This window comes from Equus caballus, chromosome 11 (assembly GCF_041296265.1).
Source record: "Equus caballus isolate H_3958 breed thoroughbred chromosome 11, TB-T2T, whole genome shotgun sequence".
Lineage (NCBI taxonomy): Eukaryota > Metazoa > Chordata > Mammalia > Perissodactyla > Equidae > Equus > Equus caballus.
Window position 1 is genome coordinate 33,594,741 of NC_091694.1, and position 27,221 is coordinate 33,621,961.

The 27,221-nt window shown below is 43.3% G+C and overlaps 1 protein-coding gene across 9 annotated transcripts in view; it reads left to right on the plus strand.

Annotated features, from left to right (window-relative positions):
- Window positions 1–26,329, plus strand: part of YPEL2 (yippee like 2) — a 95,194-nt gene extending 68,865 nt beyond the window's left edge. For 8 of the 9 annotated variants that reach the window (XM_070227519.1, XM_014741545.3, XM_070227518.1 and 5 more), the window contains 3 exons: window positions 16,066–16,109; window positions 17,159–17,267; window positions 21,586–26,329. In XM_070227519.1, the coding sequence (XP_070083620.1) occupies window positions 16,066–16,109; window positions 17,159–17,267; window positions 21,586–21,675 (243 nt within the window). In that variant the 3' untranslated portion in view covers window positions 21,676–26,329. The remainder of the gene's footprint in view (window positions 1–16,065; window positions 16,110–17,158; window positions 17,268–21,585) is intronic. The other variant, XM_070227515.1, reaches the window with a different exon arrangement.
- The last annotated feature ends 892 nt before the right edge of the window (window positions 26,330–27,221 follow it).

A 27,221-nucleotide genomic window follows, 5' to 3' on the forward strand; every position in this document is an offset into this window, starting at 1 on the left:
CAGAAAGAGGAAGAACTCAAGAGTCAGCAAGGCTCAGAAGCCCTAATTAATTTGTGGTCCAACTGGGTCAGCGGCAGTGACCCTATGCAGTGGCCTTTTCCTTTTTCTCCAGGACATGTGTGCCCCAGCTCACTAGAGCAGAGTTCCAGAGCACTGAGGGGAGGCATTCCAGGCGCCCCCCCCCCCCCACCCGGCACCCCACCCCATTAGATCTCCTGTCATGTCTCCCTATTCAGTTCCTTCCTCCCTGGCTTCTGGCTGGGCTTCTGCTGGTGTTAAGTTGCCCCAAATACCTAGTCTCTTATTTCACATCCTCAGGCAGAGATCCCACAGCCAAGGTGCCCTTTCAGCTTAGCTTTCCCATCGGCTGCTCACCCACAGATAAGCTCCTAAGAGGAGGGAAGGGGGAGGGTGGAGAGGTGGGTAAAACCTGCAGCAGACCCCTTTGTCCCTTTGTCATAGGGCATAGTGGGTACTTCAGGTCCGCGGTGTTGTGTTTGACAGGGAGGCCCTGGGTGGTGGCTAGCTGCCTGGCCCTAGTCCTTTTTTGGCAGATGGAACTTGACTTGGCTGAGTTGCAATTGTACATAGGCTTAGGCTTTACCTTAGGGTGGAAATTGGAGGCTGAAAGTTTGTAAGTGTCCAGAGACAAGGAAACTCTGTGTTCATTGTGGGCTGGGAGAATGCAGGGGCTCCTGAGCCAGGCTCTATTTCTGCATAATCTGCCATGGCTATGCCAGACTCATTGTCCAGACCTCGCAGAGATGTTTCATTCCTTGGGCTGGGTGGAACTGAGACATGAGTGCTGCTGCGAGACGGGAGGGGGAAGAAGCCAATGGACAAAATGTTCCTGTGTCTGGATGGACCAGCCACAGCATAGGCTGGGTCCCTGGGAATTGAGATGAAGCTTTTCTCCTTTAGCCAGTCCATATCGTGAGTAACAAATGAGTTACTGCCAGATGAACTGGTTTTAATTTACCTTTCTGAAGTGATAGATGTGCTTAAGATAAAAATGAGAGTGACTAGGAAGTCTGCACAGGTAGCTTTGCCAGTCTCACTGCTTTGGAGAATGAACACGTACCCTGGACTTAAACTCCTACCTCTTCTTCTGTCTTCCCTGTCACTTGCAACCAACGCAAATACCTGGAACCTGGTTATAGGGATTATTATGTTACGTGGAGTTAGTATTCCAAACAGTTTCAGGTAATTTCCCCAAGAAGAGATCTCCAACCATGGCTTCTAAAGATAACCTTGTAGATATATGCCAACGTGACAGAACCCAAGAGCTGGGCCTCTCTGTATAGATTGGTACCCAGAATTTATTTAAAGTGATGTCCAGACTATCCAGAGACTACTTAAAAATGTGTACCAAAAGGTAGCAATTAAATGTTTGTCTTGGAATAAGTCTGGCCTCTGCCTTCTCCCAGGAGCCCTCGCCTGGGGAAGATGATTAAAAATAGATCTGAGTAGCACTTCCTGCTTGGCAGATGGCTGATAGCAAATGCTCAGGCTTTCAGCTGACCTTTCCTTTCTGAAATCTGCTCTGTGTTTCCATGATGCTAATTGAGTCCCTCTCTAGACCTAATCAAAGAGCTGGCTGCAAAAAAAAAAAAAAAAAACCCCGCCGCTTGCTGTCCTGGCTGGGCTCAGCTCATGGAGCAACTTGAAAGTGCTGCGATTTGCATGGAAACACCCATGCTGTGGTCCAACTGGCTGGTCCTTGTTTAAAAACTAACAAGTTCTGCTTTCAAATTTGCTGCCCAGTCCTGTTGGGGATCCCACACCCTCTCCACCACCCCCATCAATAAGGGAAGATTAGTGGCTAGGGGAGTGATAAGAATGCCCTGTGTTTAGATGTGTGCACAATAGACAATGCTCACACTCACTTCAAAACAACATGAGTGCCCAAAAGAGAGGCAGGGGCTTTTTGAGATTTGGCTTTCAGAAGTGGCTCTATCCCCATAGGCTGCTGTCTTTCTTTACTTAAAACACAGATAATACTTGAGACAATGCCCTGAGGCAGTATCAAACTGTGGGAGATAGGAAGTATCATTGATTTTATTATTATCTGTCGCAAACATCTGGGGACCACTGCTGGCTTCTCCTCCCCTGGCAAGGAGGTGGGGATATAGCCAGCCTGTGCTGAGGCTGTGCGAAGCCCTCACGGTCTCTTCCACCTTACTCCCTCTCTAGGGAAAGCCCTCTGCTGTAAGCAGCCCACCTAGAACCCTCTCATCCTCCCCAGTCTTGTCCATGTTCTCAAAACTCCTTTATCTTTCATAATGTATTACAGTGATATACGTTGTTATGTATGTATTTTATGTATTTTAGTCCTATTTTCTGATTAGGTATATTGTAAGTACCTCCAGGACACAGCCGGCTCACTATATTCTCCCTGGTGCCAAGCAAGGTCCAGGACACAGCTGCTCATTAAGTATTTGTTGATTTATAATTATGGAGGTACAGTATTGCTTCATATGACCTTACCACAATATTCTGAGCCAGACCCTTAGCTCTGGACATTTAGATACCACCTCTCCCCCGACCAATTTTTTACTATCATAGACTGCTTGAGTGTGACACAAAACTTTTTTGCCTAGGAGATGATTTTCCAATGCTTGACATTTCACAATGTGCCCATGGCCTTTATGTTGGCCAAGAAAGGAAGTTGAACACCAGAATATGTGAAAGGGATTTAAGTCTTTGTGTTTTAAAGATGAGAGTCTTAAGTGAGGAATTATCAGATAAGATAGGTCACTGATGAGCAGAGAAAACCTTTTATGCAGATAAACAGGAAGTTTAAAAACATGAGAGAAGAGGCCTAACTCTGAGTCAGAAATGTTCGTGTATTGTGTGAGGCCTCTACTCTCTTGAGAATATGGACTCACAGAATGTTCACCCTTGTAAGAGACCTTACTCAACCCCCTCATTTCACAGATGACGCAACTCCCAGGTCAGAGGATCAGGGATCTGCCCAAGGACATCATACTAGTTGGAGGCAGATGATCCAGCCTTGCCTGGCAGGGGTGGGAGTGGGTATTCTGACCCTGCCGTGTTCTGTTTCTAGAGGGAATACTGAGAATCACCAGTGCCCAGCTTTTGCACTTTGGCAAGCACCTTCTGCTCAAATCTTTCTAACATTTACATGCTCGTGTCTGTTTCATAAGAACTCTTTGGCTGTGATTTCTTCAAACCCCACCATGACCCTTTTAAGTTACCTCGTCTCTTCCTTCATAACTATTACATATAACTCTACTCCCAAACCCAGCCCCTGGGGGTATATGAATACAGAAGTTAAATATAGACATATGCTAATATGCTCACAGAAGGAAAGCCTAATGCTGGACCACTGCCCCAGTAGGGAAGCACACATTAACCCACCTACTTTAGTTTGTATGTGTAACCCGAAGCCCAATTGTTTAAGCAAGGCTTTGTGCTTTGATTAGCATGTCCAGGGGAGGAAAGTGTTGAAAGTGTTTAGGGAACACCTGGTATGAAAAGGAAAATCAGGTTTAGAAGACAGTGGTAAACTTGGTGAGGGTAAAACCATGCCACATAGGGGAATTTTGAAGGAACTGGTGGTAGGAAGGATGCTACCATTTATTGAGGGCCTGTTATGTGCCAGGCACTTTACTTTCTGTGAGACGGGTATTGTTATCCCATTTGGCAGATGAGGAACTTGAGGTCGGAGAGGCGAATATATCCAGGAGCACAAGGTAGAGGAAGCGCCAGAGCTGGGAATTGAAGCCAGTTCATCCAACTACATGATTCTTTCACTACACCAAGCTGCTAAACTGGGAGAGGCTTAGCCCATAGAAGGAAACCTTGATGCGGGCAAGATAATAGCTTTAAAGCTATAACTTAAAGTATTATTTGGTGTCAAAGGATATAAAGATGGAGGATTCAGGGAACTCTCAGGAGACAAGAGTTCAGCATTTATAGGGAATTGTAGTATTGTCAGAGCGACTGGTAGTAGAATGGATTTCCTCAGGAGGTAGTGAGTTCACTGTCCCTGAAAGTATTTAAGCAGAGGTTTGGTAGAAATGTGGACAAGAGCCATGCATCGGGTGAGTGGTTGACCTTTGGGGCTCCTTCAAATCCCAATGGTCTATGAAATTAAAAGTGGATAAAGTCATATGTATATTTTGTTTTGTTTTGAGATCCTGCACTGTACTAAAACTGCAATCCACTGCATGAGATTCCTGCAGACTGCAATTAGTTAAGTATTTCTCTTTTTACAAATTCCCCAAGCATCGTTCTGGGTTCTTTGCTCATTCTTTGCCATGAAGTCCAGGTGCTAAAGAAAGAAGGAATTTTAAGGAGCTTCTTTGCTTTATATTTTCCCATGGGCTGTGAAATGAGAATCACGCATTCAGTAGTGAGCTGGAAAGGCTGTTTTCGGGCTGGGTTGCAGAGAACATGCCCTTGATGGTCTTCAGTCAGCCTTGAGCATTGTGGGTTTACAGATTGAATTTTATGCATTCGCTCGAGAGTGACCAAGCTCTGGTGAAGTGATTCATCCTAACACAACTCACAGGAAGCTAACTGGTAGACCAGAATTCTAATTCATTAATTTACAGTGGAACAGATAAGCCTGAAAGCTTGGACTGTGTGTTATCTTTCTTGAAGGTAAACCCACTTGAGCGAGGGAATTAAATTTACACAGTTGCTAAGTAAATATGGAGTCAGAGCAGAGAAAGTTGAATAGCCTGAGAGATTTTCATCAGTTCTGACATCTTGATCTACCCTTCTTCATCAAAGAGACAGATTTTCCAAGTGAACGTGTTCTAGAAAAATCTTGGGACTTGGAGTCAAAAGCTGTGGATTTAAGTTCTGACCTTGACCCAGAAGCTGTGTGAACATGAGTAAGTCACTTGAACAGCTCTGGGCTTCAGTTTCCACCTCTGTTTTGCAGGTTGAATCAGCTAACGTATGTGAAAGTGCTTTGTGCATTCTGAAGTCCTATATACGTGTCAGTATTAGTCTAATTCTGTTAGACTCCTTTCTTTTAGGAAGTCATTTGGACAACTCCCTTGTTCATTCTCCCCTAGACTTCGGAGCCAGACTGCCTGGGTCTCTGTCACATAGTGTTGATTGTTTGGCCCTAGGCACATGTCTTAACCTCTCTTTGCCTTACTTTCCCATCTGTAACATGGGGTGATGATTGGGCCTCCCCCATCAGATTGTTGAGAGGATTAAATACTTGGCTTGTGTGAAACAACTCTGCCTGCCTGACGTATAGTAAGCCCTCTATAAATGTGAGCCATTACTGTTCTTATTTCATAATTTCCAATTTAATGAGCCCCCTTAATCTCATCTGTAAACTCTGTCCAATTTCACTGTAGTGATTGTTTGCTGGAAAATATTTTAAAAGCAATCCCCTCTATAGCATGTGGCTTCAGTCTTGGAGGGAAGCCTTTTCTGGTCTTTTTGCCTGAATTGATTGTAGGGGAAGACTTACCTTGAGAGTCTGTAGGTTTTGCCCGCTGACTTCACAGACATTCTTTGTAGTCTAAGGACTTTTTCATTTCCAACGCCTGGTTGGCTTTGGGAACAGAAGTGTAGATTGAAACATAAATCCAAGAAATTGGTATTTGTCCTTGCTAGCTATATTCACTTGTATTATCTTTGTAGCTTTAGCAGCTCATAGTGAATTGTTTTCAAAGGCCTGATGGTTTTGAGAGAAATTTAAGCTCCATTTTTCAGCCCCCTTAAAGTTTAATTTTATATTTGAACTGAATTGCAAAGGAGCAAGCTCTTAATGACTAGCTGCCATTACATCCTGATTTCACCACCTCTGCTATCTAACTTGGAAGCCAGTCTGCCTAAACAGACCCAGTGAGGGGGACATGTCAGGCATTCTTCTGTAGAGCATGGGGCTTGTATGATTATGGGAATCCCCTGCTCTTTCTCCTCCTGGAGAATGCATGTTTTCCATGCCTTTTCTGTGGAGAGCAAGGAGAGAACGCAGGATGTTGAGAGCTGGCAGCATCTGTTTTCCCACTGGCTGCATGTTTACATTGGCATCTACTGTCCTAACCCTTTGCCACAGACTAAAGAGCCTTATCTGCTGTTGGTTCAGCAGAGAACAACCACACGGCCCCAAGCCACATCTGAGGCCCTTAGGACAGCTGGGAGAGGTGTGGGAGAGGAGCTGTGGGGGTCTGTAGCTGTAGCCGGGGGTGGTGCAAAAGAGTCTGGAGAAGCTCTGGTAAGAGAGCCCAGCCCTTCCAGACTAGTCATGTAGCTCCCATTTTAAATCCTGAAAGGCTGTGGTAGTGTGAAAGAAACAAACATTCATTAAATGCTTTTTATGAGCCAGGCACTGTGCTTTATGTACAGGCATTTATTTAACACTCACAACGTCCCTTTGGAATAGGGCACTGTGGACTAGGGATTATGTTTTTCCCTTTTGTGCATCAGACCCTGAGGCTCAGGAAGATGAAGTGACTTCCCCAAGTTACACAGCTAAGGGCTGCGTCTGAGGCCTCCCTGGCTCCAAAGCCTGCATCCTTCCTGCTAAACATCAGGCAGACACGACACCCTTGGGGAGCAGAGCTTGCAGGATCTTTCTCTGTTCCGTTTCTCTATTCTAGGTCCATCCGTGAAAGCAGCCCGTTTCACATAGGTCAACAGGAAGGTGAATTTGAAAGGTCTGATCAGTAAGTGACTTAGATCCCAGAATCTCCCCCTTTCGGCAATAAACTGTGGGACCCAGGCCCCTCACCACATTTTGATTTTGCTGTTCCGTTCCTTGCATCGATTGCATCGTGTATGCTCCCATGCCCTTGGAATTTTATGACTCCACACAGCAGATATTTCCTCCTTTAGAGCCAGTCCCTTCCCTGCCCCTCCCTCCATCTGTTTAGGGAATGTGAGGGTGAATTGAGACCTAACCAAGCTCAAAGCCAGGGGAGGAGCGCTGTAGGAGGCCATGCTTCTGCCCTTAAGCAGCACACATGGCTTTTTACCCCATCTCAAAGTTTTTAGACAGATACGTAAAAGCTTTTTGTAAACCATAAACGCGTAGAATGGCGTTGTTCTTTCCTAGTCTTTCCTGGTGACCTATGTCCTAGTGTGGAAGTCATAGAGTAGGAAATTCTTCCCTTATGATTAACCCAAGTCTCTCTTATTTCCATCTAAGTCCATTTCCTCTTGTTCTTATTGCAGAGAGGATGGAAGAAATCCCCTTTAATCTTCTTTCCTCTTAGCTAAATATTCACAGTTCCTTTAAGTGGCACTTGGGTTCCAATTCTGGAAGTTTTCACATTTTCATTGTTCTTTATTATCACCCTTCCCACTTTCTCCATATGCTTCCTCAAGGGTGAAATCCAAACAGGATCCAGTATTTTGCTTGGGTTTCAGCTCTTTGTAATGGAGCCTGTGACTTACTTTGACCCTAAATAGGAAACTCCACCAGGCCTAACCATGGATGGAGAGAAGAATGAGAAAGGAAAAAGGATTGATCTGACTCTCCTCAGCAGAATATCAATCTGTTAAGGTGGGGTGTTTAGCCAGTACCCCAAGGGCAGGGGTTCTACTAATCCTTCTTTGTATCTCCACTTAACACTTCTGCTGCCTTTGCACTGAGATGGTACGTAGTGTAGCATATAGTCCCTTGAACAAATCCACAGAGACAGAAAGCAGATTTGTGCCCTAACCCAGGGGCTGTGGGCAGAGGAAATGGAAGGTGACTGGTAATGATGTGAGATTTCCTTTTGGGGGGTGAAAATGTTCTGGAATTAGATAGTGGTGATAGTTGCACAACCTTGTGAATACACCAAGAGCCACTGAGTTGTATACTTTAAAAGGGTGACTTTTATGGTAATGTGAATTACACTTCAATTTTGAAAAACCCTCAACTTATTTTTATACCAATAAGTTATTTTATAGCTTTACAATAAAAACATTCTAACAACAACAAAATATATATAATCATTCGCCTCATGACATTTTGGTCAACGATGCACCACATATGTGATAGTGGTCCCGTATGATTAGTACCATATAGCCTAGGTGTGTAGTAGGCTAGACCATCTAGGTTTGTGTAAGTATACTCTGTGATATCCGCACAACAGCGAAATCACCTAACGATGCCTTTCTCAGAGGGTGCCCTTGTCATTAAGTGATGCATGACTGTAGCACCTCAATGTTTATAAAGCACTTCCTTTCAAACACAGTATCTCATTTATTTCTTCTACAAATCTCACTATTTATAGAAATAGTGAGTGTGAATACTGTTTTCTTGGGCCCATTTTACAGCTTAGGAAATTGAGTCTCAGAGAAGTTAATTGGCTTGACCATGTTAGTAACATAGCTAGTGTCTGGCAAAGCCAGGACTCAGACTCTGGCAGGCTGCCTCTTTGAGGCCCGTGTAATTAACCCTGTACCTATGGATGGTAGGTTGGAGAAGCACCAAGTCCTTTAAAGGATTCACAGAATATTATAACTGGAAAGGATCATGGGGAGCTTCAGTCTCATCCTTCCATTTTTTATGGAGACATTGAGTTGCAAAGAGTGGAAGACTTGCCTTTTGTCTTAGTAGTAGAGAAAGGAGGAGACCAGAATCACCAAAGAGAAGAATTTTGAAGAACCAAGTAGGAAGCCTTTTCATTTCTCTTCCCCAGGCTCCTGAAAAGGCCAAAGAGGAAAGATGCGGAACTGACCTTTTTACTCTGCGTTTCACTTATCTTGTTTTACTTACTGTTCTCAACAACTCTATGAAATAGGCATGGTTCCCATCTACAGGTGTAAAAGATGTGGAAGCTGAGACAGGCTGAATAATTCTCCCAAGGTCGAGTAGCGAATAAGTTGGAGTTGTAAAACCAGGTTTTGATTCTGAATTTCTGATGCCAAGACTAGATCCTCTTGCCACAGGTAGACATGCAAGGGCTCATATAGCTCCCAGAGGTTTCAGCTGAGTTGGGCGGGTGGCCATCTTCTTCCCTCATCTCTCTGCGCTCCTCCTGAGGTGCACATGCTTAGTTGATAATGGTTAACCTTTCCAGTGAGATAAGGGGGCCTAAGTTTGCGAGGCTCTGCCTCATGCTAGGCGGACTTCATGCCTCAGTTCAAGTGAACAGGACTCCAGGGTGAGGACCTGCGCCTGGCACTAAGGGGAAGGAACCCACATATTTGCTTTGTTGCCACCTCACTCCAAAACTATTCATTTTTCAATAGTCCTCCTACTTTTAAGAGGAATTGCTGCCTTCCAGACTTTCAAATGGGGCCAAAAATCAGTGGTTTTGGCTACTAAACAGGAAACTCAAAGCCCTTTCCGTTCCTTTGAGCTGGCTGGAAGGGCTGGGCCTGGAACTATTACTTTCCTTTAAAGGACAGAAGAAAAGTTTTGTGTAATTTAAAAAAAAAAACAAAAAGACCTTTCCTGGAGTCCTGAACACCAGCCTTGGTTGATACACAACATGGAAAAGAGCTGCCTTGTTGCCTGGCAGTAATGACAGCAAACAAATGTGTCTGACAGTCTGTTTGGGATCTCCTGGTCTGAAATTCTGTTTGCTTCATTCTAATTGCTTCCTTAACTTCCTTTCAGTCTCCCCACCTTCGGTACCACCCTCCCTCAAGAGGGTGCCAAGCTGTGCCTGGTAGCACCAGGCTGGGCTGGGCCCCACAGGATACAGTGACCCAGCCGGGGCTATTCTTGTCCGTGTCTATTTGCAAGATGCCTGTTGTTCTCAGTGGCTGTTTTTCCCATCATAAATGTTGACTTGGCAGGGGCCCAGCGTGGAAGCCATGGTGAAAGAGCTTCCAGAGTTCTGCCCCAGGAAATTCAGCTGGTCTTGAGTGCCAGGCTGAGGAAACACGTTCATAGACACTGTGGCTCAGGGGATACCTGAGCAGATGCTGCCACCCAGACAGCCCTGTTTGGTTTCGGCACCCTTTGCAGAGTGTGGGCCTGTGTGTGTGCTTGCACGAGAGTGCCAGCACACTCTTGTAGAACAGGCCTGCAGGAACTGTAGTGGCTTTGCACCCTGTGAGGCACCTCTGGGCCTGACTGGTGTTTCTCTTCTCTGCCATGCATCCTCCCCAACCCCTACTCTCTAGGAATTCTAATCATTGTCAGGCTAGAGAAGGTTACTCTTAGGCTCGGCCCTGAAGCGGACTGGAACCCCCAGAGCAGTGGCCTGCAAACTTGTAAAATCACTTACCCCTATCAGTAAAATGTTTGAGCACACTCATGCGCCATATAGGGACATTTCAGTCCCATAAGATTAGTACCATGTAGCCTAGGTAGGTAGTAGGCTATACCCTCTAGGGTTGTGTGAGTACTCTAAAGGAGGAAGAAGTTTTCTTCCACCCTTCTGGGTCCTTCTGGCTGGTCTAAATTAAATTGACATGAGCCAGATTAACAGGAGAAAAACAAACAAAAGTTTGATAATATATATACATGGGAGAAACCCAGGAAAACTGAGTTAACTCACCAAAACGCCAAAGCCCTCACCTTAAGTACCATCCTCAGCTAAAGACGAAAGAAGATGTTGGGAGTGGGGAGAGTCAGGGACTTCAAAGGGAAGAAAGGCAACTCACAGGTGGTGAAAAGGAGCAAAGGTTTAGAAAACAAGTGCTTGTTTGGCCACATAGAAACAGAAGAACTCAGAGGGGAGCCCAACAAACAGGCTTTTCTAGGTTCCTCCGCATCTATCTCCTAGTTCATTTTCTGCAAAGGTGATAGCTCGCTTCCTGAGAGAAGTTTTTTTATATGAATTCTTTTAGGCAGTTAAGGGGGAGCTAACGAGAAAAACTTTTCAGTTTTTTATTTCTTAAAAATAATCAGCCTAAAATAATCTTCATGTTAAGGAGACACATTTTTAGGGTGGCAAATTTTGTTCCCTTTCAGTATAATCTGATGTTTGCCTGACAAAATCGCCTAATGATGTGTTTCTCAGAACGTATCCCCTTCATTAGGCAACACACAACTGTATATACTCCTAATATATGTTTACTTGCTTATAAATGGTATATATGTCCTATTATGTAATATGTACATTATAAACCTATATAAAAAGAAAATTTTAATAACTTCTGTAATGTAAAAGAAGGAAAGACAAAAACAATTATAAATTTATTTTTAAATCTTATTTTGTTGCAGGTATATGTGATTGAATATGCTGTTTTTTAAAAAAAAAATCTTGGTTTATCACTTTCTGATACAGTAATTTGAAGCTGTGTCCTCAGGAGAGTGTATTTCAGTACTCGCTGAAAACGTCCTTACGACGAAAGATACATTTGAATGGAACATGAGCATCTTTGTGCTTCTGATAATCCTGATCCCCATTTTCCAGCCCATCTACCAGTTATGTAAAAGTTTTTGCTGAACTTTGCAATTGCTTTTGCAAACTTTTAGGAAAGTGTTTTTTAACAAGGCTTGTTTGGAATACTTTTAAATAGATTAGGAATTGTTTGCAATTCCTAATTGTACAAATAAGAGTACAGTGCACAGGTGTAGGAGATTTTAGAGATGGCTTATTATTTTAAAAATTTTATTAGATTTTTTAAAGATATTTTTAATTTTACATAGTAAAATTCACTCTTTGTTGTACAGTCCTATGAGTTTTGACAAATACATAGTCTTGTAACCATTCCCTCAATCAAGATAACACAACAGTTCCATCTCCCCCTATTACCCCTTTGTCGTCAAACTCTCCCTTTACTCATAGCCTTTGGTAACCACTGATTTTCGTTGCCTAATGCATTTCTGATTCATCCATGTTGGTATGTGTGTCAATAGTTTGTTCCTTTTTGTTACAGAGTGCTATTATATGGTGATACCAGTTTGTTTATCCATTCACCAGGAGACATTTAGGTTGTTTCCAGTTTTGGACAATATGAATAAAGCTGCTAAAAATATTCTCATATGGTTTTTGTGTGAACATAGGTTTTTATTTCACTTGGGTAAACGAAACTGCCAAACTGTCCAAAGTGGCTATGCCATTTTGCAATGTATGAGAGTTCCAGTTGCTACACATTCTTGACAGCACTTGGTTTGGTGAGTTCCATGTATATATATATCTATATAAACCATTCTAATAGGTGTGTAGTGATAATCTTGTGTTTTTAATTTACATTTCCCCTAATGATTAGTGATGCTGAGCATCTTTTCATGTGCCTATTTGCCATGTGTTTATCTTTGGTGGTCTGTTCAAATCTTTTGCCCATTTTAAAATTGGGTTTTTTTGTTTTCTTATTGTTGAGTTTTGAGAGTTATTTATGTATTTTAGATACAAGTCCTTTGTCAGATATGTGATTTGCAGATATTTTCTCCCAGTCTATGGCTTATCTGTTCATTCTCTTAACAATGTCTTTTTCAGAATAAAAGTTTAAAGTTTTGATGAAGTTCAATTTAGCAGTTTTTTCTTTTATAGATTGTGTATCTGGGGTAGTATCTAAGAAATCTTTTCTGACACAAGGTCACAAAGATTTTCTCCTGCATTTTCTTCTAAATAGCATCCATTTTGAATTAATTTTTGTACAGGCATATCAGTGTTAAACTGCAAAGATAATATAAAATGAAAACGTTTCTAAATACCAGTTCTCTCCATAGCACAAGTTTCGTTAGAAAAGGAGTTACACTCCCATTCCCTGTTAAAATGTAACCTTTATTGGGACTGGCCCCGTGGCCGAGTGGTTAAGTTCGCGTGCTCCGCTGCAGGCAGCCCAGTGTTTCGTCGGTTCGAATCCTGGGCGCGGACATGGCACTGCTCATCAGACCACGCTGAGGCAGCGTCCCGCATGCCACAGCTAGAGGAACCCACAAGGAAGAATACACAACTATGTACCGGGGGGCTTTGGGGAGAAAAAGGAAAAAATAAAATCTTTAAAAAAAAAAATGTAACCTTTATTTTGAAGGGACAGATTTAGTGTGTTTGTTTTGTGGAAAATATTGCAAAGTAGCATAGTATTGTCAGCTACTTTTTATCACAAAGCCAGCTAGTTTCGAATGCTCATCTTTTAGCAAAAGAAAAATACATAACTCATCTTTACAATTTTAAGTACTTTGATGTAAGTGAACCTCTTTGTGATACTCTATCCCGTTACAAAAAAATTGCAAGGATCCTACTATTTAAAGATCCTGTTTTTATAAGATCAGTCTCATTGTTGGCATCCTATGGCACAGAAACAACAGTATTCATGATATGCTGAAAGTGAAAGCAGAAGGAGGGTACCCCTGTCCCCCCGCCCCATAGTGAGAGCCCCACACTTCCTTCTAGATACCTGTACACACAGGACACTTACTAGCCCAGGAAGATCCCAGCGGCAATCTATATATTATGACTATTTAGTGAAATGATTCTTTAAGATAAAAATAAATAGATAAAATTTCTAATATTTTTTCCCTGCCATGGAGAATTGTCTTGTGTACCTTTTGGGAATACTGCTTCCCTGAAGAGTCTTAACTATGCCGCTCCTCACCCTGCATTCCCAGTTACGCCTAGCAGATAGTAGATGTTCTGTGAGTATTTGAGAACTAAGTGTCTTTCCTGTAATAAATGGTGAAGCTTTGCTGATTCAAGTTGTTGTTTTCCTGCCTGCTGTCTTCTAGAATTTGTTTTTCCATAGCCACATCCTTCTAAGCTCTGAACTTGAAGGTCTTAGCAAATATTTCTTAGAGAATGACACTCCTGGTTATCCATGATGTAGAACCATAGAATCATAAGAGAATATAATTTTGGATCTGGAAGGGGACTCAGACGTCATCTAATCCAAACCCGTTATTAAAATCAAACCAAAAATAAATGAACTGTGGTAAATCCATAGAACGGAATACGACTCGGCAATAAAAGGGGAAATGAACTGTTGATATATGCAACAACATAGATGAATCTTAAAAGAATTATGCTACGTGAAAGAAGCCAGATAAAAAATAGTACATACTGTATGATTTCATTTATAAAAAATTATAGAAAATAGAAACTATAGTGACAGTAAGCAGTGGCTGCCTGTGGACGAGTGGGAAGCGGGTGAGGAGGGAAGGGAAGGCTGGATTGAGAGGGGCATGAGGAAACTTTTGGGTATGATAGGTAGTCCATAATCTTGATTATGGTGATGGTTTCACAGGTATATGCAGATATCAAAACTCATCAGATAGTACACTTTAAATATGTACACTTTATTATGTGTCAGTTATAGATCAATAAAGCCATTTAAGGAAAAAAGGAAATTAGAGGCAATTCTCTCGTGGAACAAATATTTAACAAATGCCTACTGTATGCCAGATCCATGTACTATGTGCTGGGGGTTCGGAGAGAGATTGAAGGCATGGCTCATGCCTTCAGAGGGCTCACAATCCTAGTGAGGGAGTTAGACAAATAAACAGACAGTTTAAATCCAGTATGCTAATTGCTAAGAGAAAGGAACAGACAGGGAACACGAGGAGTCCAGACTGTGAGTGCTGACGGTGCCTCTTCCTGGGGAGGTCAGGGGAAGCCTTACGAAAGAGAGGAAGCAGAACCGACGCTCAGGATTGGTCAGGTGGAAGAGCCTCCCCATTTGAGGGAACATCGTGGGCAAAACTGATGAAATGCAGGTTCCAGGAACTGGATGTGGTTCGGCCTGACTGGAGCAAAAGACTCAGTGGGAAAGTAGCAAGAGAAGAGGCTGCAGAGGTTCTTGGGTGTCTTTGTGCTCCAAGATCGAATTAACAGATTGGCCAAATTTGTGGTCTGTGTCACTGGGACATTGTCTCATCCAAACACTGGATGGACTTCCAGGTTTCAGGTTTTGAGACTGTGACACTCATATTCGTGCTCAATTCTAGTCTGGGAGCTGCTGTATTCCCCAGGGATGTTTCAAGCCCCAGAGGAAAGAGAGAGCTGATTTAGGTCTGAACAGCAGCTGGGGAACATCTGTTTGCTCCTTGGAGCTACACTTGGGAGCAAAGGCCTCTGGTGCATTTGTAGGTTGGAGGCAACCAACAATCCAGCTGCCCCAAAGGCAGTTTTTCCACAAGTCAAGAATTTTGCCTTTCTCTGGCTGGCAGCACTGATCCCTAAAGTTCTGTGCTTCTGACAGTGACTATCTCGTGTGCAGTGACCTGTGTCCTGTCTGGTTCTCTCATACCCTCTGGTCATCTGTTAACCATTCACCCTCTGATTTCTCCAGCCACTGAATAACAGGTCATGGGAGAGTCCCTTATTTGTTTTTTTGTTTATTTATTTTCGGAGTGGTTTTCAGAGCAGACTAGGATGTTTAGTTCAGGGTGCAATTGTCAGACCACATTAAAAATGCAGGAAGCAGTGCAGAACATGGCTGGCTCATGTCAGCCAGAAGTTTCAGTGTAACCAGAGGAGGAAAACACGGATGGGGCCTCTGTTAATGGAAGTTGACGCCAAATTGCATGGCAAGCTCTGGCTCCTGTTTCTCCTGTTCCCTGCCACTCTCCAGCCGGAAGAAGGAAGCTCATATTTAAGCTAGAAGTTTAAATAGGATTGCTGCTTAATGAGCATTCCTGTGATCTAGAGATCAAGTTGCTTACACCTCAAAAGGAGAGCTTCCGTGCTCCCATTTAGGAGGATTGTAACTGTCATGGCAGTTAGGATCTACAAGAATGCCAGATGAGTGAGAAGTGTGGGTTTGGTGGTTTATTCTTGCCTTGGGGGTTCTTTGCTCTCTTCTTCAGGGTTAGACCAAGAGGGCAGGCAAAGGTGCTTGTACTGGTTTCCATGCCCTAGCCAATTCGAGGAAAGCTGTGGCCAGCACAGATGGCTGAAATCAAGTGGGTCCAAGAAAGACCAATGTGGATTAATTATCTCAAATGGATTAATTGTATCAGACGATATCAGTTTTTGATGATATTTTGGAGTTGGGCTATTTTATATATTCTCACCTGGGCTGGTGAGTCCAAGTGCAGGCTGACCCGGGCTCTGTGGCTCTGTTTGTTCTGCCTTCTCCTCCTGCCCATGCCATCTGCCAGCTGGACTGGTAACTGGCTCACTGCTCCCTTTTTGCTATGTGAATCTGGAAGGTCATGATTGTTGTGATTTGGGGCTTATTTCCCAAATGGGTGGGTGAAATGGATATCTAACTTCGATTTGTTTTCTTGCATTTCAGTCGTTCCAAGGAAGTCAAGGACGAGCATACCTCTTTAACTCAGTGTGAGTGTCTCTGAATGGTACATCCATTGCTTGGCGCAGATTGTGAGGGGTGGGGAAAAGCAACACTCAGTGATAATTAAGTGATCAACCTTGCCCTCTCTGCCACAATAAAAAAAAAAAAAAAAAAAAACCTGTGGAGCATTATTCTCCACAATTGGTAGCCAGTTATCTTTGGGGGAATTTTGGGGGCAGCATCTTTGGCTAAAAATAATATATTCAGTACTCCCAGGAGACACATTAGAGGGCTGTAATCTCATAGGGAAGCAGCTGAAGTGCTTCTGAGAGAGCCTCAACATGGAGGTCTCATAACCAGAACTGAGATGTGTCCCTGGGGAGGAGGGAGGGTGAACAGAAGCCTCCAAGATCTGCTGGAGGATGTAAGGCTGTACGGAAGACCCCGTTAATGGAGTCTGCATGCCCTCCTGCAGATGCACAGTCTGCCACGGCCCTCAGTCGTTGCTGGGCACCTCATTTGCAGCCTCTTCCTTGGAAAGCAAGGGGAAGCCCACATAAGCCTGATGCGCTGTGAAAATGGAAGTCTAGTATGTTCAGCTTGCTATAATCCCTGCACTGTGAAGGACTATAGTATATTTGATACCCAGGGCTCTCTCATGCTTGTGATCAGGACAAGACTGTGCCATCAGGTTTGACTTCTTCGGCTGCATTTGGTCCTCTGTAAGCTCTCAGTTCCTGTGCTCATAGCTATGGATTTCATATTGTGGTTGTCAGTTTGTCCCCTTTAATCACAAGATTAAAAGCACCTGTCAGAAAAATTCTAAGCACAGTCTCAACCATAAAGACTACTTTTAGTAGACTCATTGAATCAGAACTTACGGATCTGAAATTCATTTCGCTGGAGATGTTGCCATGTGGATACCTTTTGGGGGTTCTTATTGATTTCCGTTACAGACGATGCCTTTCTCGGTGTTGGCTTCCCTTGAGGCAGCCATGCTCAGTTAATTTTTTTCTGGAAGTGCAGTTTGACCAACGGATGGTGAACATGTGACTAACTACCCGCTCCCTCTTTCTCATTCTGTTCCTTGGCATAGAGTTAACGTGGGCTGTGGGCCTGCAGAAGAGCGAGTCTTGCTAACAGGACTGCATGCAGTCGCAGACATTTACTGTGAAAACTGCAAAACCACTCTGGGCTGGAAATATGTAAGTATGAGGAGTCTGGTTGGTGGAGAGAGGGTCTTGAAGGGAATAGCTGAGAGCCTCATACTAGAAGGAGGCTTTCTCTTCTTGCTTCCCGTGACCTTGTGGGATTGTCTGAGACCGGGACAGGAAACTGAGCCCCAAGAGCAGTTCCTCACACACTCCTGTTTGCCACACTCATTCTTCCCTTCTCACTGATAGTCCCCTCCTCCTCCTCATCCCTTCACACGTGCCCTGAGATACACACACACGCATACACACACACACACGCCTACACCCCTGCCTTTCAATTTAATAAATAATAATAATGATAACGGCATGTAACATTTCCTGACAGCTTACTATGTTCCAGGCCTACATTATTTTATTTATTCTTGATAGTATCCCTGGAGGGTAGGTCATATTTTAATCCCTGTTTTATGGATGAGGAAACTGAGGCTTAGAGAGGTTCATAGCATGTTCGTTGTTATCTACCCTTTACATGGCCAAACCAGGATAGGAGTCCAGGTAGTGGTCTGACTGTAGAGCCCATGTTCTTTGATGCTCCAATAAATGCTCCCAGAATATCTGGTCTTAGGCCCTGTGCTAGGCATCATCAAGCATTATGTTAATTAATGTCCACTGTCAGGTAGAGTCACGGCTGGACTTTCTCAACTGGACATTCATTCCCTCATTATTTAACTCAACGAATATTTTTAACGTCCTCTTGGTGCCTAGGAGAGTGCGCAGTTCTTTGCCAGGGTGAGAGGAGGTATATATGTTCAATGAAAATAAACTCAAATTATTGCTGTCTTATTGTTATTGGCAGATCTGATCACAGTGCTTTTCCTTGCCCTCTGTCATTGGGGGATGTTGAAAAATGAGTCTGCCTGTCTCTGAGAGGGCAATTTGTTCCATGTAAAATGCTTCAAATTCCCTGTCCTGTCAGTGGCGTGGAGTCAGTATGGGGCTGGCTCTTATGACCTGCTGTTAGTCAGCTTCCGAAGGAACCTGAAGAAGAAGTCAAAACTGCCTGCAGAGCGATAATGATGCGTCAATGTAGGTTTGTTGATTGTAACAAATGTACCACTCTGTAAGATTTTGATAGTGGGGGAGGTTGTGCATATGTGAGAACAGAGTATAGGGGAAATCTCTATGCCTTCTGCTCCTTTTTGCTGTGAACCTAAAACTGCTCTAAAAATATGAAGTCTACTTAAAAAAAGATGTTGAGCAAAAGAAGCCAGACATAAAAGTACGATTCCATTTAAATAAAGTTCAAAAATGTGAGGATCTTCAAAACCTACTGTAAGTGGAGTCTACAGTGGAGCAGCACCACCTTTAGATTCTCTCTTTCTCATCTGCCTTGAAGTGTTCAGGATTAGAAAGAAAAAACCTGGGCATTGTGTTTCCTGATGCCAAGATGGTTTGGCCACAGCTCCCTTTGCTTGCCTTGGTTGTTTGTTGTGGGAAAAACTGGACTTGGCCATTCTGGTCCCCTTGTCTGGCCGCCTGTCCCCTCTGGGTGATCTGGGGGCCACAGTTCTGGTTTTGGTTATCCAGAAATGTTCTGCCCCTTCTGTGTTTCCCAGTCTGTTGGTTATCTCATTCCTTTGAGGATGTGCTGTCTTACAAACAGAAGATAAATCTGAGTTGGTTGGTTTAGCTCCTTACTTTAGGTAAAATGACTCCCTCTGACAAAGCTTTATTGAAAGCCTTTGTGCTGGATGCAAAAGTGAATGAGATCCAATCCTTGCCCTAAGGGTGTTTATAGTCCTGAAACCAGGGAAGGAAGCGATAGGTAAACAGATAAAACAGCTTGACAAACATGGTGATGTGCAAAGGACAGTAGCGAAACATCCATCTCCCCAGAGGTGTATTCATCGCTGCTCATGCTGCTCACGTGCCACGCTCAGTGCTCCAGGCTTTCATTCCATTATTTCTTCTAACCCTCATGATTATCCTGTGAAGTACTTGTAATCATCCCAGTTTTGCAAATGAAAAGTTTATAATTTTAAATTGTAGATTGTAAATGGACATTGAGTGGTTGAGTGATGCTTCTGATGCTAGGAAGCGGAAGTGGGGTTCAGTCTGGGGTCCTTCTGCAGACTCCAGATCTAGTGCTCTGTCCACTGGAGTCCAGTTGTGACATTTTGCAAGTGCCCTTTGGCTTGGGGGCTCTTGAATTTTTTTTCTTTTTTCTTTTTGTTGTTGTTTAATAGGGATACACTCTCACTTTGCTAGCGTTGTTTTTTTCCTCCCCGCTACCCTGAACAGACTACTGTGGAACAATAGGTCTTATTCCCAAACCACATTCTTCTGTTGTGTACACATCTCTCTCCCTCCCTTTCTCTCTCTCTCTCTCTCTGTCTATGTCTCTCTCTCACACACACGCACACACAGGGAAATGACTGCTGAGCCCACAGCTCTTGTATGTGTGTGGTGTTTGCACATTCTCTCGGTGTCCCTTCTCTTTCCACTATGTGGAATGATTCCTCTCTCAACAAGAGACTCAAGTCTGAACTCTTGTTCTGAAACTCAGAGCCCGTGAGCTCTAGAGCCGAAGATACGGTTCATACAGATGCTGCCCAGAACCTATCGACCGTAGGAGTTACTTACCAATTTGGGGGACTCAGGAGGAAGTGCTCATATCCACTGCCTCTGTACGTGGAGCTCAGCCATCTGACTCTGATGACTAGGGTTTTTTATACAACACACCAAGATGTTTTTATGTACCTATGTCTGCAGATAAAATATCCCTTTGATCCTGCACCTATGCAGGACTTCTTTCAGTGCGGCTTATTAGCTGGGAGAGCCCACAGTGCTGTAAGTTTAGGATGGTAACTGCCAGCTGGTTTTCCCTCTGGAGGCCTGGCAGCTGGGTGGGGTGTGAGAGCTGCCAGGTTCTTCAGCCTGGAGTTCATACAGCTGCTGTCTCCCTGGAGACGAGCAGTGAAGGAAAAACAGACTTAACACATTTGACATAGAAACAGCAAGGTAAGAAAGAAAAAGGAGACCTGTTTGGCCTCACAATACTTTGTTTCTCTCCCTGAGCATCTTTTCTCTAAGCCTAACAAAGTACAGTTTAAAATTATGACACAAACTTTACGGATACATCCACTGGACAGATTTCTGATTAGCATCAGAAACCAAGTTCTCCTAAGATACTAGGTACATACATGCACTCGTTCATTCAGCAGTGATTTATTGAAGAGCTTTTATGTGCCACACAGTCTTCTAGGCACGGAGATTCAGCAGTGAACAAAACAGTGAAACTCTTTGCCTTCTTTAAAGTTTACATTGTAGTAATGGGAGACAGACAATACACAAAATAGATATGTGAGCATTGCTGTGTGTTTGAAAGTGATAAGTGCTGTGGAGAAAAATAAAGCAGCAAAAGAGGGGAGAGAGATTGCTGCAGTGGACATTGTGATTTTTTTTTTTTTTTTTTTGAGAAAGATTAGTCCTGAACTAACATCCGCTGCAAATCTTCCTCTTTTTGCTGAGGAAGACAGGCCCTGAGCAAACATCCGTGCCCATCTTCCTCCATTTTATATGTGGGATGCCTGCCACAGCATGGCTTGATAAGTGGTGCATAGGTCTACATCCAGGATCTGAACCAGTAAACCCTGGGCCACCAAAGTGGAACATGTGAACTTAACCGCTGTGCCACCGGGTCAGCCCTGTGGACATTGTGATTTTAAGTAGAGTAGCTTGGAAAGACCTTACTAAGATGGTAGTATTTGAGCAAAGACTTGAATGAGCAAAGACCCTGAAGAAATTCTATTGTGAATATTGAGAAAATATTCAGAATATTTATTTATTTAATTATTTTTTTTAGTGAGGAAGATTGGCCCTGAGCTAACATCTGTTGCCAATCTTCCTCTTTTTGCTTGAGGAAGATTATTGCTGAGCTAACATCTGTGCCAGTCTTTCTTTATTTTGTGTGTGGAACGCTGCCACAGCATGGCTTAATAAGCAGTGTGTAGGTCCGTGCCCGGGATCCGAACCTGGGAACCCCAGCCTGCCAAAGCAGAGTGTGCCAACTTAACCACTACACCACCAGGCCAGTCCCACAGAATATTTAAATGTATAATATTTCAACTTAAAAATATTTAAATTCTATCATAAATATTGAGAAAGTCCTGGGGTTGCCTCAGTGCTGTAGTTAGTGAAGGGGACATGGCATACTTGAGTGGTGGGAATCCTCTCCATGAGTCTGGGTGAAGCTCAGATCAGACTTCGGTGGTCCTGATGCCTGACATTGGCCCTGCCTTGGACCCGTGCTACAAAAGTGCTCATCTTTGGTCATTCAGCATCTTTTCTCTTCCTTTGTGTTTCCTAGGAACATGCCTTTGAAAGCAGCCAGAAATATAAAGAGGGCAAATACATCATTGAGCTGGCACACATGATCAAGGACAACGGCTGGGACTGATTGGAGAGCATCTGCCCAGCCCAGTGTCCACGTGAACGCCATCCAACTGAACATTCTACCCAGCGTGAGAGAGTGACTGAACACGTGGTTCCATCCATTTGGGGGCCTCGCCATCGGGGGCATTCTCCCACCCTGACGCCATCTTTCTGGCGATCGGCCTCTAAATCGCTGTCTCTCTGTCTCTTTGCTTTGTATCTGTCTGTGAGTTGATCCTGGCTTCTCTCTCTGTTCTAGTGTTGGCTGAAAACAAAACAACAAAAGGAACAGATGTCTGACCGCATGGCGGCAGCCCACCTTGATAAGGGTCTTGGTGCCCATGTGAGAGCTGCCTGACGGCCACTTGTCAGGAGAGCAGTGGCACAGCACAGGGGTGTGAGGAAGAGGGAAAGGGGGGGGAACCTCGAGGGTCCCGGGGGTGGGCAGGGGACGGGAGGGTAGGGGTAGAAAGAAAATTGTGCTGCTCCTGGAGACCTAGTAACTTAGGCTTGAAGTAATCGACTTGTCTAAAAGGACAAAGAGAAAAAAAATACCTCATGCCTGCATTCTTTCTGATCAGAAGCTTCTGTTCCTGACACCAAATGTGCCAGGTTAGCAAATGAGCACAAGAAGTGGCCCTAATTCTAGCTGGCGGGGCAGGGGCCTGGTTCTCCTGGGCCGAGTTGGGGAGCATCCTGGCAGTGATGAGTGACTCGGGAACAGCCCAGGTGGGTTTTGATGACTTGGATGCCTCACTGCTCCTGTGGGTAATCTTTCTCTTTGCCTCTTCAGCCAGTGTAGGTGACAAGAGAGGGGACTGCCATTTGCAATGGGTGCAAGATCTCAACATCCCAAAGCCTTTGACCAGCAACTAAGTAAAATCAATAATTGAGGAGAACAGGGAACAAAGAGGGCTGCAGTTTGGGAGCTCCTCAGAAATGGCTCAGATACTGGGCCAGAGAAAACAAAAAGTAGAACCAGTTAGCAATTCCGTCTGACCTTTCTTTCTGACCTTTAATAAGAGAAGAGCATTGTGGCAAGGAAGGGGGGGTGGGATGGGGCAATGCCGGGATTAGTTTAGATTTGAACCATTACAGGTTAGGTCATCTTTCCTCTTTGGTATGCAACGGCTTCAGTGAGATCAGCAATTCTTTGTACATAGAGTTTTGGGTGTTTTTCTCCAGTTCTATCAAGGTAGATTTTGGAAAACAAAGTCCCAAGGCTTTGAGCTTAGTGATAACCTGGCTGGTAGATTCCTCATGCCCCTAGCTGTTCTCCTTGGACTTGGGTGTTCTGTGTGGAGAGAAATCTGTCAGTGTGGTCCAGCAGTGGGGAGGGCTTAGATTTGGTGTCAAACATCGTTGCAAATTCCAGTATTCCCCCCCCATCTGAACTTCATCATATTAGGGGAGCGGAGAACAAATCCCTGTAAGGCTTAGGAGAGAGAGAGGAGTGTGATACATTTAATCAACACTGTGAAGTCTGTTCTTCAGCAATTTAGCCAGTACACGGTGCATGACCGAAACTCTTAACTGAGTTAATTTCATTGCTTAGACTGAAAATATTAGATAGGTGTAGGTTTATGTTAGGTAATTCTCAGCATCTCATTTTCCAAGGAGACTGATCCTATAGGAAAATTTCACCTTGAAAGTCACAAAAAAGTGAGTTCATCGAGACAAGAATCCATAAAATCGATTAACCAAGATTCAAGCAGCCAACCTAGAACGTTTTCAGAATTGAACCAAATTCCCACAGGGAGTAAGTCCATGGTGGAAATGTCTTTTTGTGTCTCTGTGTGCTGATTACAGAATGAGGGACTGGAGACAGGCATGGTCCCACCCTGGCGCTGGTGGACAGCGGGACCGATAGGAAGCAGGGTATCTCCAGGTTTACCAGTAGACGGCCTGTAAGACAAAAGGATTCTTAGAAATCAAATTTTGTTCCCAAAGGCTTCTTGCCCCTATATCCCGGTGCTTTAGTAGCTCTGGGAGGGTAAGTTGTTCTCCCCACGTTACTGCAAAGCAGACTGAGGTTCAGAAGCATTTCATGTCCGCTCCCAGGGAAAGAGTTCCGGCTCCCAGGCCCAAGATCTCCATAAAAACATTTTCAACTTTCACATTCCTAAGCTGGCTTGCCAGCACAGAAATCATAGATTCCCTTCTCTGTGCCCCCTGAAGGTAGTGGCCTTCGTTTGTGGATTTTGGTTGGCCCCTTTGCTCAGGGAATGTCCTGGCTATGGATGCTCCTTTCTATAAAAAGAAAATGGGGCTTAAACATGGGTAGCTGTTTTGTCTTTAAAACTAAAAATGAGTGTGGTGACATATAAACCAGACATGGGGGACCCTAGAATTTTCAAGGGGCACAGGAGACCGATGTGCCACTGTTCTTCCTTGGAGATGGGACCTCTAACTGTTGCATGGATCAGAGCAGGCTCCAATTCAACCCTGGTTCTGGTTTTTTTCAGTTACTATCCATTGAGCATCCAATGTGTGCATGGCACCATTCCTGTGCAAGAGATCTGAGTAGAATGTTGGTTTTCCCATAACTACAGGGAAAAAAAGCAACCACCCATTAGGCTTTCCCTTTGTGTCAATGAAACCAAAAGTGCTTCTTATAACTAGCTCCATTCATGGCTTATCTATCTAACGTCTAGCAGTATTGGAGAGAATGCAGCTGGGCAATGGAGACGCATCAACTCATGGCCTCAGTCAGTTCGTTCTTTAATTTCCTCACCAAATTATTGACTCAGAGCATAACCAAAGACCTCATCCATTCACCCCTGGTAGGTCCAGGGAATTTGAGTTCGGTGATAAAGCTTAGGCGGGGTGCAGGGAGTAGGGAAGGGGAAAAGGGGAAATGAGAAAGGGAAAGGCATGAAGTTCTATACCTCAGCCAGCAGCTGCCTTCACTTTCAACTGAAGTCCAGCCGGCAGACTCTCTAGTTCCATCTCCTCTGTGCCACCCTAGGTCATATGGCCTTGGCGGCCCTGGATTACACCCAAGCCCCCAGGATATTTGTCTCAGGCTGCTGATGGGTTGATTTGACGTGAATCACATACAGCCAAAACCTGATGCCCAGAGAATGTCAGCTGAGCCTGAGTGCTGCCCCAACTCCTATGACAGTACGATCATGGAGATAGGTTAGAGGAAATCTTTACTGGCGGTGGATCAGTGTGTGAAAAAGAGCTGTCCCCTTTATAAAGAGATTTGCAAGCAGATATATATAAAAGAAACAGTTGCTTATGAAATATACTTTTGTAAATAATATTTAATTTTTTAAATAATATATTTGGTGCTGTTTTCTCAGATCCCCTGAGAGCACTTTTTATTTTCATTTTTAAATTCTATGGTTTCCTCTGCATTTCTTGAAGTATATTTTAAGGGAAACGGTGATCACCAATATACTCTTTTTTAAAAAAGATCTCTATCGCTTTATTCTGGACGGAGGCAGCAGAGCAGTGCCTCTCCGCGTTTCTTCCCGGTGGAACAGACTCTGCAGTACATTACCAGGTTGAGAACTGAAATATTTTCTTGCACCAGTATTGGCTAGAAAAGAAAAGAAATAAAACCAATAAATTTAGTAACAACCTAGAGTGATTCCTCTTGTTGGAAGAATTTCCAACAAATTGGAATCTTGTTTTTAATTTTGTGTGTGTGTGTATGTGTGTATGTGTGTGTGTGTGTATAAAGAGCACTTTGGATTGTGCCTCCTGTTTTCTTTCTTATTGGGGACACTATACCTACAGTTTACACCTTGGGCACATAAGGTTCTTCTTCTCTTTCTCTCTGGTGGTTTGTTTCTGAGTGGACCAACGGCACAAACCACGAAGATTCTGTTTTCCTGAGCACAGAGCTGTAGCCGGTTTGCTCCTTATTCTTTGTGTGCTCAGCTTTTACAGACTGTAAAGGAAATCTGTTGTTTGTGAAGATCAACCAGAGTCAAATCTGTGTTTCTAACCAAGATGTGAGTGTATTCATTCACGTATCCCAGGGTTCCCGTTGTTGTAGAAGCCACATCATGTTAAACATTAACTGATTTGAGTTGAAAAAACCTTAATAAAATAATATACATACTTTGTAGGTAAACAGCTTTTTTTTTTTAAGGTCAGATTGCCTCGGGTTCAGGAAGAGGCTGGGAGATCAACTCTTGAACACAATCAACTTAACATATTTTAAAAAAGAGTCTGCCTCAAATGAGAAAACATGCTAGTGGTCTAGGTAGAGGAAAGAGATATTTAATTCTAAAAATTAAAACATAGTCATGAAATCTGCCAGCAGCGAAAGGTAAAGCCAAGAAGAAACAAGCTATTCTCCTATTACCAAATTCTCTCTGCCCGTGTGTTTTTGTATAACGTTTTGGTGAAAGTGAGAGTCGACTACTTTTTCCAACCTGCAGAGACTATCTTTCAATACAGAATCCGTCTCTTTACGCCTGTGTTTACAAACTGTATTTGTTGGGTTTGGGTTTTGTTATTTTCTTTCTTTATCTTTTTTTTTGGTTGTTATTGTTGGCATTTTTCAGGTCACTTATATAACAAAGATTATTTTCAAGTAATTTGTCCCCCCTTTTCCTGTGTTTGTACATAGTGGCTCAGTATTAGAGAAAAGTGCATTGTTTCTGTCATATTTCCAATCTGTGTTGGTGCTCATTTGAGAAAATAAAGTTTTCAAATATTAATTCTTTGGAGGACTCATCTGTCTTAATTGACCCAGCATGTTTTGTCTTGACATTTAATATTTAAAGTAACTGAAAGGCCTGCAGGTCATCTGTCTAACCCCATTCACAGATCTGTCAACTGAGACCTAGAGGGGTTATTTTTTCCCGGGACAATTGGCCAACTAATGAATGAAAATCAGGCCTCCTGCTTATCTACAAATGCTTCTCCTGGCTTTAGATATCAGAAATGCTGAATGACCTGGATCATTTCTGTCTACGAAGTCCCATATTCTTAGACTCTATAAGCTTTTCTGTTTATACCGATTTCTTTGGTGGAGATAGGACTGTATTAGGTGGAGGGGGAAAAAGGAGTAAAACAACAAAATTATGTCAAAAACAGGCAGCATTATCTTCGAATAATTGGCTAATAATGGGAGATATATATTCAGAGTTATAATGTATAGAAAATCAGGTCTTCTCACTCATTGAACAGATATTTATTAAACATCTATTAGAGTCCAGGCATTGGGTGAGGCAACCATCATAATAAATTAGCTGTTCTTGTCTCCAAGTGTCTTTCTTCCAGTATTGTCCATAGGCACACACAGTCTTGCATAGCCAGTCATGGTAAGTACAGTTTTGTCTTCTGGTGCCTTCATTTAACAGACTACACGTTTTTGCCTAGACATCATCAATTTATCCTATATTTTGAAGTACTTTTTCAAAAGCTTGCCTCCATAACTTAGCAAGTTCCCACCCTGTGTAGGCAACCTAAATAACAAAGAAAAAGATATTAAAATCACGTACGTGTATATGTTTATACATTGGTGATAATATTTTAAAAGCCTCTTTCCTATAAAATAGGAAATACCTTCTCTACTTCCTGTGAGTTTTCACCTAGTCTTTCTGGGCC